Source organism: Mangifera indica, chromosome 8 (genome assembly GCF_011075055.1).
Source record: "Mangifera indica cultivar Alphonso chromosome 8, CATAS_Mindica_2.1, whole genome shotgun sequence".
NCBI lineage: Eukaryota > Viridiplantae > Streptophyta > Magnoliopsida > Sapindales > Anacardiaceae > Mangifera > Mangifera indica.
This window is the reverse complement of record NC_058144.1, coordinates 11,626,108-11,641,420: the sequence shown is the minus strand read 5'-3', so window position 1 is coordinate 11,641,420 and position 15,313 is coordinate 11,626,108. Positions and strand designations below refer to the sequence as shown.

Sequence of the window (15,313 nt, the reverse complement as noted above, 5' to 3'; positions counted from 1 at the left end):
AATTATTACGTAATAGTTATAAATATTTACTATATTTTTAAAAAATAAAGCATATGAATCATATAATACATAATTTTAAATACGGTAATTAAACCATTGATACTTTATTATATAGATAAGTAAAAAAATTAATAACAAATTTTATCATTAATTTAATTAAGATCTTACCGATTGTAAATCTTTTGAATTTTATTAAGACAAAAAATCAAATATTTTGGTCCTTCATCAATTCAGGATCTCCCAATACTCTATAAAAACGAAATGGAGTATGAGCAACCTCCTTTTTTTTTCAAATATTCCAAGGCAATATAATTCCCACAAAGTTGTCATCAAACCAAAGTAACAAAATCAGTAGAACACCAAGTCAACAAAACCCAATTCCAACTTTACATAAATTATTTCATCTTGCTATTATCAAAGACATGACCATAATGCAAGTACTGCAAAGATATTTAAGATCAGTATTATTGCCAATTCTATTAAGAGAAATATAGCTGAATTTTCATAAATAACTAATTATAAGAAGTCAGTCCATAAAAAAAGATAGGTGTCTTGTAGGAGCAGAGCAACAACATGTAGGTCCTGTATAATCAAGAAAATTTCCAATCTATAGCATACACCTGTTTAGACTGCACATTGAAGTGAAGAATAATATAGGTTAAAAGACTAAAAACAAAAATGGAGTAAATTTTGGGTCTAAATATGAGCAAAACAAAGAGAGGGTGAAAGATACAAGAGACATTAGCTATTTTCAACTAACATAATAGGAAGAACATATAAGAGGGATAATTGGTTTAACTTTAGGTCTTACCTCAAATTATAAAAGAGCCAATTATGCATTCAACTCAAACCATTTTAGAATTAGCATTAAGAAGACTTATTTGTTCAACAAGTTGATCCATATGCTGAACTTTGTCTCATCCATTCTTTGTTGGTTGTATTTCATTTTTCTCGGTTTCACCATCCACCGAGGTTGATATCACATCCTTAAGCACTAGACTTTGCAGAAGGTCATCCCAAAAGCTGGAAGCATCGAGCAAAACATCAATGTCAAGAGCAGGCAAAAGTACATCAATTTCTATAGGCACTGATCCATTTATCAACAATGAAATCGAATTTATATAATCTTCATTGCCCATCTTAGGTACAATGTAATTGTCTCCAAGAATATCAACAACACTTTTTAGTATTATTTCTGGTATCTCAGGCATAATTATCTCTTTGTGAAATTGGGATGAAAGGTTTCCCTTAAGCTCCAACCAACATACTAATATCAGGAAATTCATATGTTGTCATCTTTTCAAAAGATGTGACAGATGGGGAAGACTATGATTTAGATATTGCAGCTAAAGGACCATGAGCCAAGATCCTCAAAGCAACTAGCACATAAGACGACTACCTAGAAGTTGGTGAAACCTCTTAAAGTATAACTCCTTATACATGGGTGGGAGAACTCCCACAGTTAGATGATGACAAACCATCACCAATCAAGAAACTATCATGATTATTGTTAAATAATTATGATCGAGACGACTCCATTTTCATGATCTTTCTGAGCATTGATTTTTTATGCAAGCCAAACATTGATGAGATTGTGATATCGTTTACAAAGATTTTTAGGGTTAATGTCATTTAACAAATGAAAAGGGATAACAAAAATTTAATGCAATTTGCAAGACAATTCTTAAAACAACTTAAACCTGAATTTTATTGATTAATTGACTTCATGAATTACAATGATTTAAGTCATTTGTTTACACTATTGAATCTTTTAATTAAAATATAAATCATAACTCTATTAGAATGAAAAACTTATTAAATTAAGACACTAGTTTAACTGGAATTATGAATATTAATTAATTTTAAATTCTAGTAAATTATGATTTTAAGAAATAATATTAATAAACTCTTAATTAAAATTGAGTTTTTGTAAACAATGAAATCTTAATTCCAAATTCTAGGAAATTATGATTCTAGAAAATAATATTAATAGAATTTTAATTAAAATTGAGCTTTCATAAACGATTAAATCCTAAAACCTCTTTATTGCTTAAGTTAAAATAGGAAACTTAAAATATTAGGAAAATTAAAATTAATAAAAGACTCAATTATCAAAATTGGATTAAGAAATTTGTTTTAAACCAAACTTAACAAAAAAACTTGATTTAAACTGAATTTCACTCAACTAGGATTCCTTATCCCACATGTATTAGGCTTCATACATTCCTCCATATGATCATGCATGCCCATATCATCATGTCACATCGCCAAATGAGTCGTCATATCATGTGTCATGTGATCTTTGATTATCACATCATCCTCTTGAATTTGACTTGTTCCTTCCATGTTTTTAACATTCTCCATCCTAAAAGAGCCAATTATGTATTCAACTCAAACCACTTTAGAATAAGAATTAAGACGACCCATTTGTTCAACAAGTTGTTTCATATGTTGAACTTTGTCCCATCCATTCTCTATAGGCTATAGTTCATTTTTCTTGGTTTCACCATCCACTGAGGTTGATATAACATCCTCAAACACTAAACTTTGTAGAAGGTCATCCCAAAAGTTAAAAGCATCGAGCAAAGCATTAATGTTAAGATCAGCAAAAGTCCATCAATTTTTATAGGCACTGGTCAATTTATCACCAATGAAGTCAAAACCATATTATCTCTATTGCCTATCTTGGGTACCATGTAATTGTCTCTAAGAATATCAAGAACACTTTCTACTACTATTTCTAGTATTTCAAGCATAATTCTATCTCCCTATGAAATTGGGATGGAAGGTTCCTTTGAGCTCCAACCTGCTAATATTAAAAAATTCATCTATTGTCATCTTTTCAAAATATGTGACATGTAGGGAGGAATGTGATTCAGATATTACAGTTGAAAGACAATGAGCCAAGATCCTTAAAGCAGTTGGCACATAAGACAACAACCCAAAAGTTAGTTGAACCTCTTGAAGTATAACTTATTATACACAAGTGGGAAAACTCCCACTATTAGATGATGATGAGCTCTCACATTTAGGAAACTATGATGATTATTATTAAATCATTTCTATCAAGGAGACTCATTTGCATGATCTTCTTGGGCATCGATAGTTAATGCAGGACAAGCGTTGATGGGATTGTTAAACCATTCACAAGCATGCTTAAGGTTGATATTGTTCAACGAACGAAAAAAGATAATAAGAATTCAGTACAATATGCAAAACAATTTAAAAAAAAAAAAACTTAAACTTGAATTTTATTAATAATTTGAATTGATTAATTGGCTTTTTGAATTACAATGACTTAAATCTTTTATATAGTCTAATGACTCTTTTAATTGAAATTGAACTTCTGACTCCATTATAGTATAAAACTTATTAAGTTAGAACACTACTTTAACTATTATTAAGAATATTAATTAATTCCAAGTTCTAGGAAATTATGATTTTAAGGAAATAATATTAATAGACTTCTAATTAAAATTGAGCTTTTTAAACAATAATATCTTAAAAGCTCTTTATTTCTTAAATTAAAATAGGGTACTTAAAATATTTAAAAAACCAAAATTAATAAATGACTCAATTAACTAAATTAGATTAAAAAATTTATTTCAAACTAAACTTCATAAGAAAATTTGATTTAAATCAAACTCCACTTAAGTATGAATCTTTTTCCCACATGTTTTAGGCTTCTGACATGGCTCCACATAATCATGCATGTTCATATCATTCTGCCACATCATCCTATTGCATTTGACTTATTCCTTCCACGTTTTTAATGTTTTCCACCCTATCATCCTCTTTCCATGGTTCTCTATTATCTTTCTCTTCATTTTTTTTTTTTCACCTAACCTCCCTCTTATCTCAAATCTTCCTTAGACTTCTTTTCTCTTCATGTTTTAGTTTTTTTTCCTTCCATGATTCTAATACCTTGATCCACCATCAATTCAAGACTTGTTGATACTCTGTGAAAATGAAATAGAGTCTGGACAACCTACTTTTTGTTTTCGAATATTCCAAATTAGTATAATTCCCACAAAGCCATCATCAAACCAAAGTAACAAAATCAGTAACGCCAATTAAACCAAACCCAATTCTAACTTTATAAAAATTATTTCATCTTGGTATTATCAAATACATGACCACTATAAAAGTACTATAAAGATATTTTACATCAGTAATATTGCCAATTCTATTAAGGAAAATATAATTGAACTTCCAAAAATAATTTATCATAAGAAGCCGGTGCATAAAAAAAGATGGTTGTCTTACAGGAGCAAAGCAACAACCTGTAAGTCATATACAATCAAGAAAATTCAAATTTATAGTACACACCTGTTTAGACTCCACACTGAAGTAAAGAATAATACAAGTTAAAGGCCAAAAACAAAAAGGGAGTAAATTTTGGATATAATATAAGCAAAATGAAGAGAGGGTGAAAGATACAAGAGACATTAGCTATTTCCACTAACATAATAGGAAGAAAATATAAGAGGGATCATTGGTTTAACTTGAGGTTTTACCTCATATCATAAAAGAGCCAATTATGCATTTAGCTCAAACCACTTTACAATTAGAGGTGATCGCTTCAAAAGAAAAGGAAATGAAATTGGTGTTAAATTCAAGCTCTGTGGACGGTTACGGTTTCAACAACCCAAAAACTATGAAATTCGTGGGACAAATTCATGAGAGATAGGTGGTTGTTTTGTTGGATTATGAGGCTACACATAATTTTATTTCTAGAACTATAATGGAAGAGTTGAAATTACCAATGGCTCCAGCCAAATTTTTAGTGACTCTTGGAGATGACAGAAAAGTGAAAAGAGGTGAGAGGTGCAACCGAGTGAAGCTAGAGTTCCAAGGGATTTCTATTATACAAGATTTTTTTCCCTTTGAATTAGGCAGTGAGGACATTATTCTAGGAGTTGATTGGTTGCGTAAATTAGGAGAGATCAAATTGAATTAAGTGCTACAAACAATGAAATTCGATTGGAATGGGCATTGAGTGGAGTTGAAAGGGGATGTAACATTGTGTAGATTAGAAGCAACATTGAAAGCTTTAGCTAATTCACTTACGGCGAAGGGAGAAGGATATTTGATTGAATACAATGGGATAACATCTGAAGGTGATTCTCAAGAATTAATTGTAGAGTCGGGGTTGACAGAATTATTGAGGGAATATGAGTACCTTTTTAAGGAGCCAACTAAACTTCCACCTAAAAGAAGGCAAGATCACTCAATTCGCCTTCTATCAAATGTGCAGTCGACGAACATTTGACCATATCAATACCCTAACTTATAAAAGAATGAAATTGAAAGAATCACACAAGAGATATTGACAGCAAGAATTATAAGGCCAAACGTCAGCCCATTTTTTAGTCCGGTTCTATTTGTAAAAAAAAAAAAGATAATGGATGGCATTTTTGCGTAGATTATCACACCTTTAATAAGGTGGCAATTCCAGACAAGTTTCCCATACCAACCATCAAAGAATTACTAGATGAGCTAGCAGGGACCACTATATTCAGCAAATTAGATTGGATACCACCATATCCACGTTAGGGAAGAAGACGTGGAGAAAACAACATTTCAAACCCACGAGGGACACTACGAGTTCTTAGTGATGCCTTTTGGCCTTACCAATGCACCAGCGACTTTTCAAGGAGTCATGAATGAGATATTTTATCCCTATCTCTGAAGGTTTGTGTTAGTGTTTTTCGATGACATATTAATATACAATAGATACTTTGAAGATCATCGAAGGCATTTGCGTGTGGTCTTGGAGTTGTTAAGGGATCATTGGTTGGTAGTTAATCTAAAGAAATGTGCTTTTGGGCAACCAAAAATTGACTACTTAGGACATTTTATTTTGGTAGCAAGTGTAGAAGCAGATCCTAGGAAAGTGCAAGCAATGAGAGAATGGCAGACACCCAAGGATATATGAGAGTTTCGAGGGTTTTTGGGGTTGATTGGATATTATCGGAGATTCGTATATGGATACGGAAAGAGAGTCAAGCCTCTCACCTGACTTCGCAAAAAAGACGTATTCTCTTAGAATGTTGAAGTAGCAGTCGTATTTGAAAAATTAAAAAATGCAATGGCCACTGTTCCTGTGTTAGTCCTTCCAGATTTTTTGAAGGAATTTATTATTGGGACTGATGTTTTCGGAATAGGGCTTAGAGTCGTTCTAATGCAAGAAGGGAAACCCATAGCATTCATTAACAAGGCACTTTCACTTCAGAATTGAAGCAAATTAGTTTATGAACGAGAATTAATGGCAATTGTATTGGCATTCCAGAAATGACGATATTACTTATTAGGGCGCTATTTTAAAGTTCGAACAAATCAACGAAGTTTACGGTTCTTAACAGATTAGCACGTATTAGGTAGCGACCAATAGAAATGGGTCATGAAAATGTTGGGTTTTGATTTTGAAATCCAATATAAGCTCGGGTGTGAGAACAAAGCCATGGATGCACTATCCCATAACCCTGCTTTCAAAGAAGAATTTAGAGTTGTAACTGTGGCAAAAGTAGTGGGGCTGGAAGAAATTGAGAATAAGATAACTGGAGACGCCAAACTCCAAAAGGTAATGTACGACCTTTTAATCGATCCAAAATCACATGTAGGCTATCAATTAAAGCACGGTAGACTCTTGTATCATGGCAAGTTAGTATTATCCAAAAACTCTTCTTTCATCCTCAAATTCCTGAGGGAATTTCATTCTTCTCCATACGAAGGTTACTCCGGATTCTTCAAAACCTACAAGAGAACATCAATGGTCTTGTTCTAGGAAGGTATGAATACTGATGTAAAGAAATTTGTGTCCGAATGTGACACATGTCAACGGATAAAACACGAGTCTATTTCTCCAGCTGGGCTACTACAATCCCTACAGATACCCACTAGAGTGTGGAAAGATATCTCAATAGATTTTATTGATGGACTTCCGAAAGCAACCTATGTAGATACAATATTGGTCATTGTGGATCGATTAACTAAATATGCACATTTTTTAACATTGAGGCATCCCTTTACAACTATAGAGGTGGCTTGAAAATTCATCCATGAAGTGGTTAAGTTGCATAGGTTTCCTCACTTCATAGTTTCTGATAGAGATCATATGTTCTTGAGCCAATTTTGAGGAGAGATTTTTAAGGCAACAGACATTCAGCTTAAGTTTAGTTATTCGTATCATCCCCAAATGGATGGTCAAACGGAAGTCGTTAACAAGAGCTTGGAAAATTACTTGCGTAGTTTCTGTTTTCAGTAGCCCCAACAATGGTCGAAATGGATCCCATGGGCTGAATATTGCTTTAATATCACCTACAACAACTCTACCGGCATGACACCCTTCAAGGCGGTATACGAACACGATCCACCTACTTTATTAAGATGGACAGAAGAGTCACTCAAGGTTGAAGAGGTTGATAGAATGATAAGGGAAAGGAACGTTATTTTAGATGAATTGAAGGAGAACCTTACCAAGGCACAAGAGAGGATGCGAAAGTATACCAACCAGAAAAGAAGAGAAATATGTTTTGAAGTAGGGGATCGGGTAATTTTAAAAATGCAACCTTATAGATTTCAATCTCTAGTTTCGAGATCGAATGAAAAATTGAGCCCACGTTACTATAGCCCTTATAAGATACTAGAAAGAATTGGAGCAATAGCATATCGTTTATCGTTGCCCCCGATGTCCAAGATACACTCTGTTTTTCATGTGTCCCAACTTAAGAAACACGTGGGACCAATAATGACCATTCAGCAACTACTAGATTGTATGGTAGATGACAACAAACTACGGATCCAACCACAAGAAATTCTACAGCATCGATATTCCCAATGTGGTGAATTGGAGGTTTTAGTTAAATGGCAAGGCCTTCTGGATTGTGAAAATTCGTGGGAGTTGTTCGTCTCTTTCCCCTATTTCACCTTGAGGGCAAGGTGCCTCTCGTTGAGAGGGGAAATATTAGGACTCATGTATATTTTTCTCCTAGTAAAGAAGTGAAGAAAAGAAACAAAGCAGGTGGCAGCAGGGGATTGGAGCAAGTAGAACAATCAACAATTATTTTATTGCAAGGTCAATTTGGAGAAGAAAAGCAACGTGGCACATGCTTGGAGAGGAAGCAATTGGCAACAAAGGAAAAAGGAGAAAAGGCGGCTGCAAGACCAGGGATGGCATGGGACTCGAGACTGAAGCCTCTCGAAAGCCTAAAGTGAACAGTGTATATGAATATTTTGCTGTGTAATTGTTGTTTGTTCTTAGTTTTGCTTTTGTTGTAATCCTTTGGTTGAAATGTGGAAATTACGGCTTCTATTGTGATAACTCTTGCGACTTTATTGAATCTGAATGAATACAACAAATGCTCTGTTTTGATCCATTTACATTTATATTTAGTTACACTTCAACTGTGAGCTGTGATTGTGAAGTTGGGGGGCTTGAAATTGGCCGCTGAGGAGTCTGTCAAAGGGAATTGTTGACGCTGGAGAAACATTCATACAGGTGTCTATCAATTTCCATCACCAGTTTTGGTTACAGCATTCATTACCTGAACTGTTATCACGTTTCTAGAAGTTCATATTTTGGACTGTATTAGAAACATTATTAACTCCATGATTATATGCACCTTCTGCCTGTTATGACCAATCAAAGCAGTGGGAGTCACATCTCTCACACTTGCAGAAATCTCTTAAGAAATCTAACCAAGAAAATCAATGCAAAGAATTCACCATAGGGCATCAGTTTGCATCTGATTATAGTTATCATTTTTATTTTTATATTTTCAATTTTTGCACCTAAATCCAAATGTCTGAATGGCCCTATATATATGTGTAGTGTGTTTTACCTTATATATTAAGCATGGTTTAAATCCAACTTTTATATCTTCTTAATTGCAAATTTTTATCACCTTCTAAACTAAAATTTAAGTTTTTTTCTATTCTAAATCGGTCACCTGAAGGCTTCATGTATGCTTATCAGACAAAATTAAAGAGAATTTCCTTCCTCCGTACAAGCAAAACAACAAGAAGGTTTCTTTACTCCTGGAATAAAGTTTTGCTGCCATTAATGTTTTATTACGTTTTCCCTATAAATCTTACGTTTCACTTTTTTCAGGGTTCAAACACATGAAGAACAAACACCTCCACAAAACAAAATTAAGTTCCATAAGCTCAATTATGGAATAGTTCGTTCTCGCAAAACCCAGTAACAGAAAACATGAATTAACAAAATGGCAAGCAAATTAAAATTAGAAATGAATAAAATTTTAATTTTCGGATAAATCAATGTGCATTTCGCAATGGACTAACCAAAATATCCATAAAACAAAAAAAAATCAATAAAAATATTAGAGCAAATCTGACAGACCTCAATGCAAACCGCCGCAAAGACCTTCATAGCGACTGCCACATTACGGAAAAACCATAATCGAACATCTTCTCGAGATCCCATGGAGTAGTTTCTGAACGAAACAAAAAAAGGAAATTAGTTTTCTCTGAAGGTTTAAATTTTCAAATTTTACAGTGAATTGTTTTTACGATTTTGCCCTCATGTTAAGTTTAACGGAGGCATCCGATTTCGACGGCCAGGGAAGTATCTATAGTGGGGAAGTCGTAATGAGACAAGAGTAAGGATACGAATCCTATTATAAGTAGGAATTTAAATATAAATAATAATATATTAATTTATTATTAGATATTATTTTATTATTAATATAAATTTTAAAATAATCAATAATGTAATCATAATGCAAGATAATTAAGAGGAAAATGAACCTGATTCAATGAGTAATACAATCCCAAAATGAACAGGCAGATGAGGAATTTGAGGGAGATGAATGTCAGCATACAATCCCGCAATCAGCGGAAGGTAGCGCCGCTTTCTGCTTGGCTCGAACCACAAAACATACGAAAGCAATATTAAAATCTTTACCATAAAAAATGTGTTAACATAAAAATACAATACATTTTAACGCCCAAATATTTGTATCATAATAATTGTTAAATCCCAAAAATATTTATGTATTACTGTAGGACGCATAAATCCTTGATTTCACCGGACGTTTATTTGTGAACTAACTTTTACAATTGACAATCTAAAAATTAAATCATACAAAACACAAACATAAATTATTAAAGATAAATAAGTTACTCTTTTTGATTGATAGTATGATTCATAGATTGTTGATGGTGTATATGTTATTTTGTTAAATTTAAGGTTTAGAAATGAAGATCAAACTTGATTTATTAGTTTTGATTTGGTTTAAGGTTTGAAAATAAAAATCAGGCAAAAACAAGTTGGCAAGATGATCTCATCAACCTTACCTTAAAGACGTCGTTAACTTTAATTTAACGACAATGATAGTTTAAATATTATATTATCTTTATGATATACATATTTAAAATTTAGAAAGTATGATAAATTTGTATAAATTGATTCAACAAATGGCAAAATTTTTAATTTTCCTATATAAAATGTGTCAAATTTCCCATGTGTATTGTCAAGTGTCAACATTAACATTTATTTTTACCGAGCTTTAAAAATGGAAGTATATATGATGCTTATTTTTACATCAAGCTGATGTTACTGTCAAGCTAATAAAGCTTCTCACGTCAACATTATCTTCGCCCTTAACAAGATCATAAATCAAATTAAGCTTAAAAAGATCCCTGTAGTTCATTAGGTTGATTATTTGATCCAATTCTTAAAAAACTGAAATTCATTCAATTTTAGAAATTGTCAAACCAAAATAAAAATTATACAAATAAAAAATAAAATTAGTAATCTGCATTATCAACAGAGCAATCGTCATTTAAGTTATTCGATGAAATAAATGGTAAAAGAAATAATATCATTTCATGTCTCAAAAGTCATTTCAAATATTACCTAATCCAACAAGCTGTTCAGATATGACTGAAGTGGTGATTTAATAAATAATATGCACACATCACTTGAAAAGGGAATTTTAGATATTTTGACATTTAAAAAAAAAAGTGAAAATATAATTCTTCCCACCAGAATCACTGTACTGTGACCATTAAAGTAAGAAGCTAAATATATAAAAAATACAAATGCATTTAACAAAATTAGAACAAGTGATATTCTTTTCGCTGACACAACCATGAGGCCCGAACTCAGCGCCCACTCTAAATCCCATGTGGTTGAGATTTAGGAATTGTTGACACGACAAAAAATTTTATCTTAAATCTTTAAGAGTAATACTATGTATACCCACTTTGAATACACAAATATATACATACTCATATGTGTCATCATATGATTTTTTATTGTTTTATTCTTAATTCAAAATCATCCAATCACATGATGACACATATAAATATATATACATTTGTGTATCCAAAATGGGTACACATAGTTTTATTGAATCTTTAAAGCTTTTCTTGCTGACAAAATCCACCTCTATCTAATTAGGAAAAGTGGAATTACAGATTCCTTTGCCTATTCAATCACTGGAGCCTCCATTTTGGTGTGTTTTGTCACCTAAATCCATATGATTCTATCAAATTAGGTCCAAAAATACTTTCACCGGTTCAGGACCTACCAATACACTTGCAAAAACAAAGCGGAGTTTGGACAACCTAGTTTTTCAAATATTCCAAGTCAAAATAATTCCCACAACATCATCATCAACCCAAAGTAACAAAATCAGTAGAACGCTAATTCAATCAAACCCATTTTCAAGTTCACAGAAATTATACATCTTGGTATTATCTAATACATAACCACCATGCAGGTACTGGAAAGGTAATTGAGATCAGTGATATTGTCAATTCTATTAAGGGAAATATAATTAAATTTCCAGAACAACAACCTGTACAATCAACCAACACAATAGATGATTACAAGAAATTACAAGAAGTCAGTCCTTAGAAAAAAGATGATTGTCTTGCAGGAGGAGCAGAACAACAACCTGTACAATCAAGGAAAATTCCAATCTATAGCCTACACATATAGGTAAAAGACCAAAAACAAAATGGGAGTAAATTTTGGGTCTCAGTATGAGCAAAACAAATAGAGGGTGGCATTAGCTATTTTCAACTAACACAATAGGAAGAACATACAAGAAGGATCACTGGTTTAACTTTAGGTCTTACCACAGATCTCAAAATAGCCAATTATGCATTCAGGTCAAACCACTTTAGAATCAGAATTAAGAAGACCCATTTGTTCAGCAAGCTGATCCACATGCTGAACTTTGTCCCATCGATTCTCTATTGGCTGTGTTTCATTTTTCTTGGTTTCACCATCCATTGAGGTTGATATAACATCCTCAGGCACTGGACTTTGCAAAAGGTCATCCCAAAAGCTAGAAGCATCGAGCAAAGCATCAATATCAAGATCAGGTGAAAGCCCATCAATTTCTATAGGCATTGATCCATTTATCACCAATGAAGTTGGATCCATATAATCTTCATTACCCATCTTGGGTACCATGTAACTGTCTCCAGGAATATCAATAACACTTTCTGAAGCTATTTCTGGTATTTCAGGCATAATCATATCTCCCTGTGAAATTGGGATAGAAGGTTCCCCTTGAGCTCCAACCAACTTACTAATATCAAGAAATTCGTCTGTTGTCATCTTTTCTGAAGATGTGACACGTCGAGAAGACTGTGATTCAGATATTGTAGTTGAAGGACCATGAGCCAAGATCCTTGAAGTTGGTGGAACCTCTTGAAGTGTTACTCCTGATACCCGGGTGGGAGAGCTCCCACTATTAGATGATGATGAGCCATCACCAATCAAGAAATTATCATGATTATTGTTAAGTGAATCTAACCGAGAAGACTCCATTTTCATGATCTTCTTGAGCATCGATTTTGCTGCCTCATTCATTGAAGGCTGGTATTTAACAATCTGCCCATCAGAAGCAGTAGAACCACTATCGTCAACAACATCTTCTTGCCTGAGCCTACGCTTTTTGTTCATTTCAGTTATACGTCTATTACTATCATTTTGTTGTTGTACAAACTGGGCTAAGAAACCAGGGCTCTGTACTGCCTTTGCCAGGAATGACATCATTTGTTGTTGTCGCTGCTCCATCCCCTGAAGACGTTGCACCATAGTTTGGAGCTGGCCATCGGTAGCCTGTTGTTGCTGCCTCAACCTGACCAATTCCTGCATAAGCACATTCTTGTCCCTTTTTAGTCTCTCAACCTCTTCCTCAAGCCCAAATTTGCCAACCTCAACACAAGCACCCACAGATGAGTTTTGTCCGTGTGGTTGTTGCGATTGTTGATGACCATGTCCATGGGCAGGTTTTCGTCTACTAATACCTCGAAGCAGGTGTTTTTGACCCCGTAAAAAGCCTTCGTTTGCAAATTCCCAACGATCTGGATCAACTTTCCTGAAGCCCTGTTTAAGATAAATGGTTATGGAAAAAACATGAAATAAATGGGTGGCAAAGAAATAACTTCACATGAAATAATTGGTCAAGACAGACAAGCACATGAAGTTAATAATTTTTGCCTAACCCAAAGCTTGAACTAAAATAAAGTAGAATGGATGACCTTAAAATTTTGACAACTCACATCAGTTTTGACAACTCACATTAGTAATTTAACTCATGTAATTTCCAAACCATAAAAGAATATCAACTTCTCACCCCAGATCCCATAGTAATGGAAACTCAGATGACAGATCAAGGGATAAGAATCTAGATTTTGTTATGCATGGACATTGTCAGACCTATGATAGAAAAGCATGAACAAACAATGCCAGACCACCTTCTGTTAAGAGGACCTGGTTAATAGTGGCCCAAGGAAGGTCATTGTTGGTAGCGATGGAGAACTAGAACCACCTGATACAACTAACCACATGCAGGGTTCCCCATATCCAATATCCAATGTTCCCCTCAGTGACTCCATGGAACTTTGCGACCAAATGGAGCATTTCTATAATAGTTTGAATAATTTGGAAGAAAAGTTTATTAAATTCTAAACCTAAATTAGCATTCCATTACACTGTTATACAATGATTCTTTTACTTAAATTCTTTCATTGAAGTTGATGTGGGAGACTTCTGACCTCTCAAAAACCAGAACAATTGAAGCCACAAAGAAACAAATCTACATTCTTTCCTTACTCTACCATTCTCAATCTCCTCATTACCAAATTGGTATTCTTCATATACCTATATAATCATCATAATCTATAATCCCTCAAAAACCTAAAACTCATCCCTAGAATGTACTTAAGAGCAAAATCATCAATGATCAACTAATCATATTCATATGCCAGTGAATGTTCCAGGTCCTGAAAAAATGTCATGTTAAAAACGCAAAACAACAGAGTAAATAAAACAAGAAACTCACACTTAGATTTGGATAGATCAAATAAGACTGAAATTATCAATCCTATTCCTTTTAATCAATTTACACAAAAATTACACAAGAGCAGTCCCTTGAAACAACTTAATCATAATCAAATCCAAAAAGAATCTCAAAAACTAACTTAAAATAATCAATGTCTAGAAACCAAACCCCTACCAAAAATGTACCCCCAATTGACAAACCAACCATTCACCACTAATCAACAACCCAATCAAAAAACTAACAGAAAGACAATAGAACAGACAAAAGTTCATCCGGACTAATTAGAACATAAAAAATAGCCCTAACAAGTAATAAAGGAATCAAACTTAACAAACTAAAACTAAATAAAAAATCAAAGATTAACCAAAAAGAAAAGATTAAAACTAACCAACTTTAAGTTCAGTAAATAGGTTAATAAAACAAATGCCTCAATTTTCCTACTTACGTAAGTGTTTAACTGACGAACGAAGCTAGAAAAGTTATTATGCTTAAAGTATTTCGGAAGAAGATCACGTGCAAACTCTGGTGGATTCCAAACAACGAAACTGTTATTGGTCGGGCTCCAAGACACAATCGAGTCCGTCGCCGGATCGTCCACCATGTCGTACGTCTTGCTCAAGAAAGGCGGCGGCGCATTTCCTGCGTTCTGAACAGGCGCCGGCTGCGTCGGCGCACTGCTCGTCGGGGGATCTCCACCGCCGCCTCCCATGGTGCTACTGGCAGCTGCATCCATGCTAAGTAATTACTCTAAAAAATTTTCAGAAAATTCAAAAGAAAGAGGAGAGATATTAGGATTTTAGGAAAATTAAAATGAGCGCCATTGGTGATGAGTTATTGTTATTTGTGAAATTATTAATTAAAAAAAACCCTAGAATTTAGAGATTTTTTTTTAGACAAGAATTTAGAGAGATGGCGAGGTGGTTGACGGTCACGGGAGATTGGGGGTTTAAAAGAGGAGAATAGCGACGGGTAGAAGACGAGCT

At 33.7% G+C, this 15,313-nt stretch overlaps 1 protein-coding gene and 1 long non-coding RNA gene across 3 annotated transcripts; both read right to left on the bottom strand.

Annotated features, from left to right (window-relative positions):
* Positions 1 to 364: 364 nt before the first annotated feature.
* On the bottom strand, positions 365 to 9,615 carry LOC123223227. Of its 2 annotated transcripts, XR_006503772.1 has the most exons (4): positions 9,535 to 9,615; positions 9,365 to 9,458; positions 812 to 1,023; positions 365 to 629 (listed from the first exon to the last, which is right to left on the bottom strand). It is a non-coding gene; the product is annotated as an uncharacterized LOC123223227 (long non-coding RNA). The 2 variants fall into 2 exon arrangements; XR_006503771.1 differs by lacking the exons at positions 9,365 to 9,458; positions 9,535 to 9,615 and having other exon boundaries at positions 812 to 1,463.
* A 2,150-nt stretch (positions 9,616 to 11,765) lies between these two features.
* On the bottom strand, positions 11,766 to 15,313 carry LOC123224185 (heat shock factor protein HSF8-like). Its single transcript, XM_044647775.1, has 2 exons — positions 14,776 to 15,313; positions 11,766 to 13,372 (listed from the first exon to the last, which is right to left on the bottom strand). The coding sequence occupies exons 1-2, from the start codon at positions 15,061 to 15,063 to the stop codon at positions 12,146 to 12,148; spliced, it is 1,515 nt and encodes a 504-aa protein (XP_044503710.1). The 5' UTR covers positions 15,064 to 15,313; the 3' UTR covers positions 11,766 to 12,145.

Coding starts and splice junctions, on each gene's coding strand:
- LOC123224185 (XM_044647775.1), bottom strand. CDS start 15,063: ATGGATGCAGCTGCCAGTAGCACCATGGGAGGCGGCGGTGGAGATCCC. Junction 13,373..14,775: donor TTCGTCAGTTAAACACTTAC/GTAAGTAGGAAA, acceptor TATCTTAAACAG/GGCTTCAGGAAAGTTGATCC.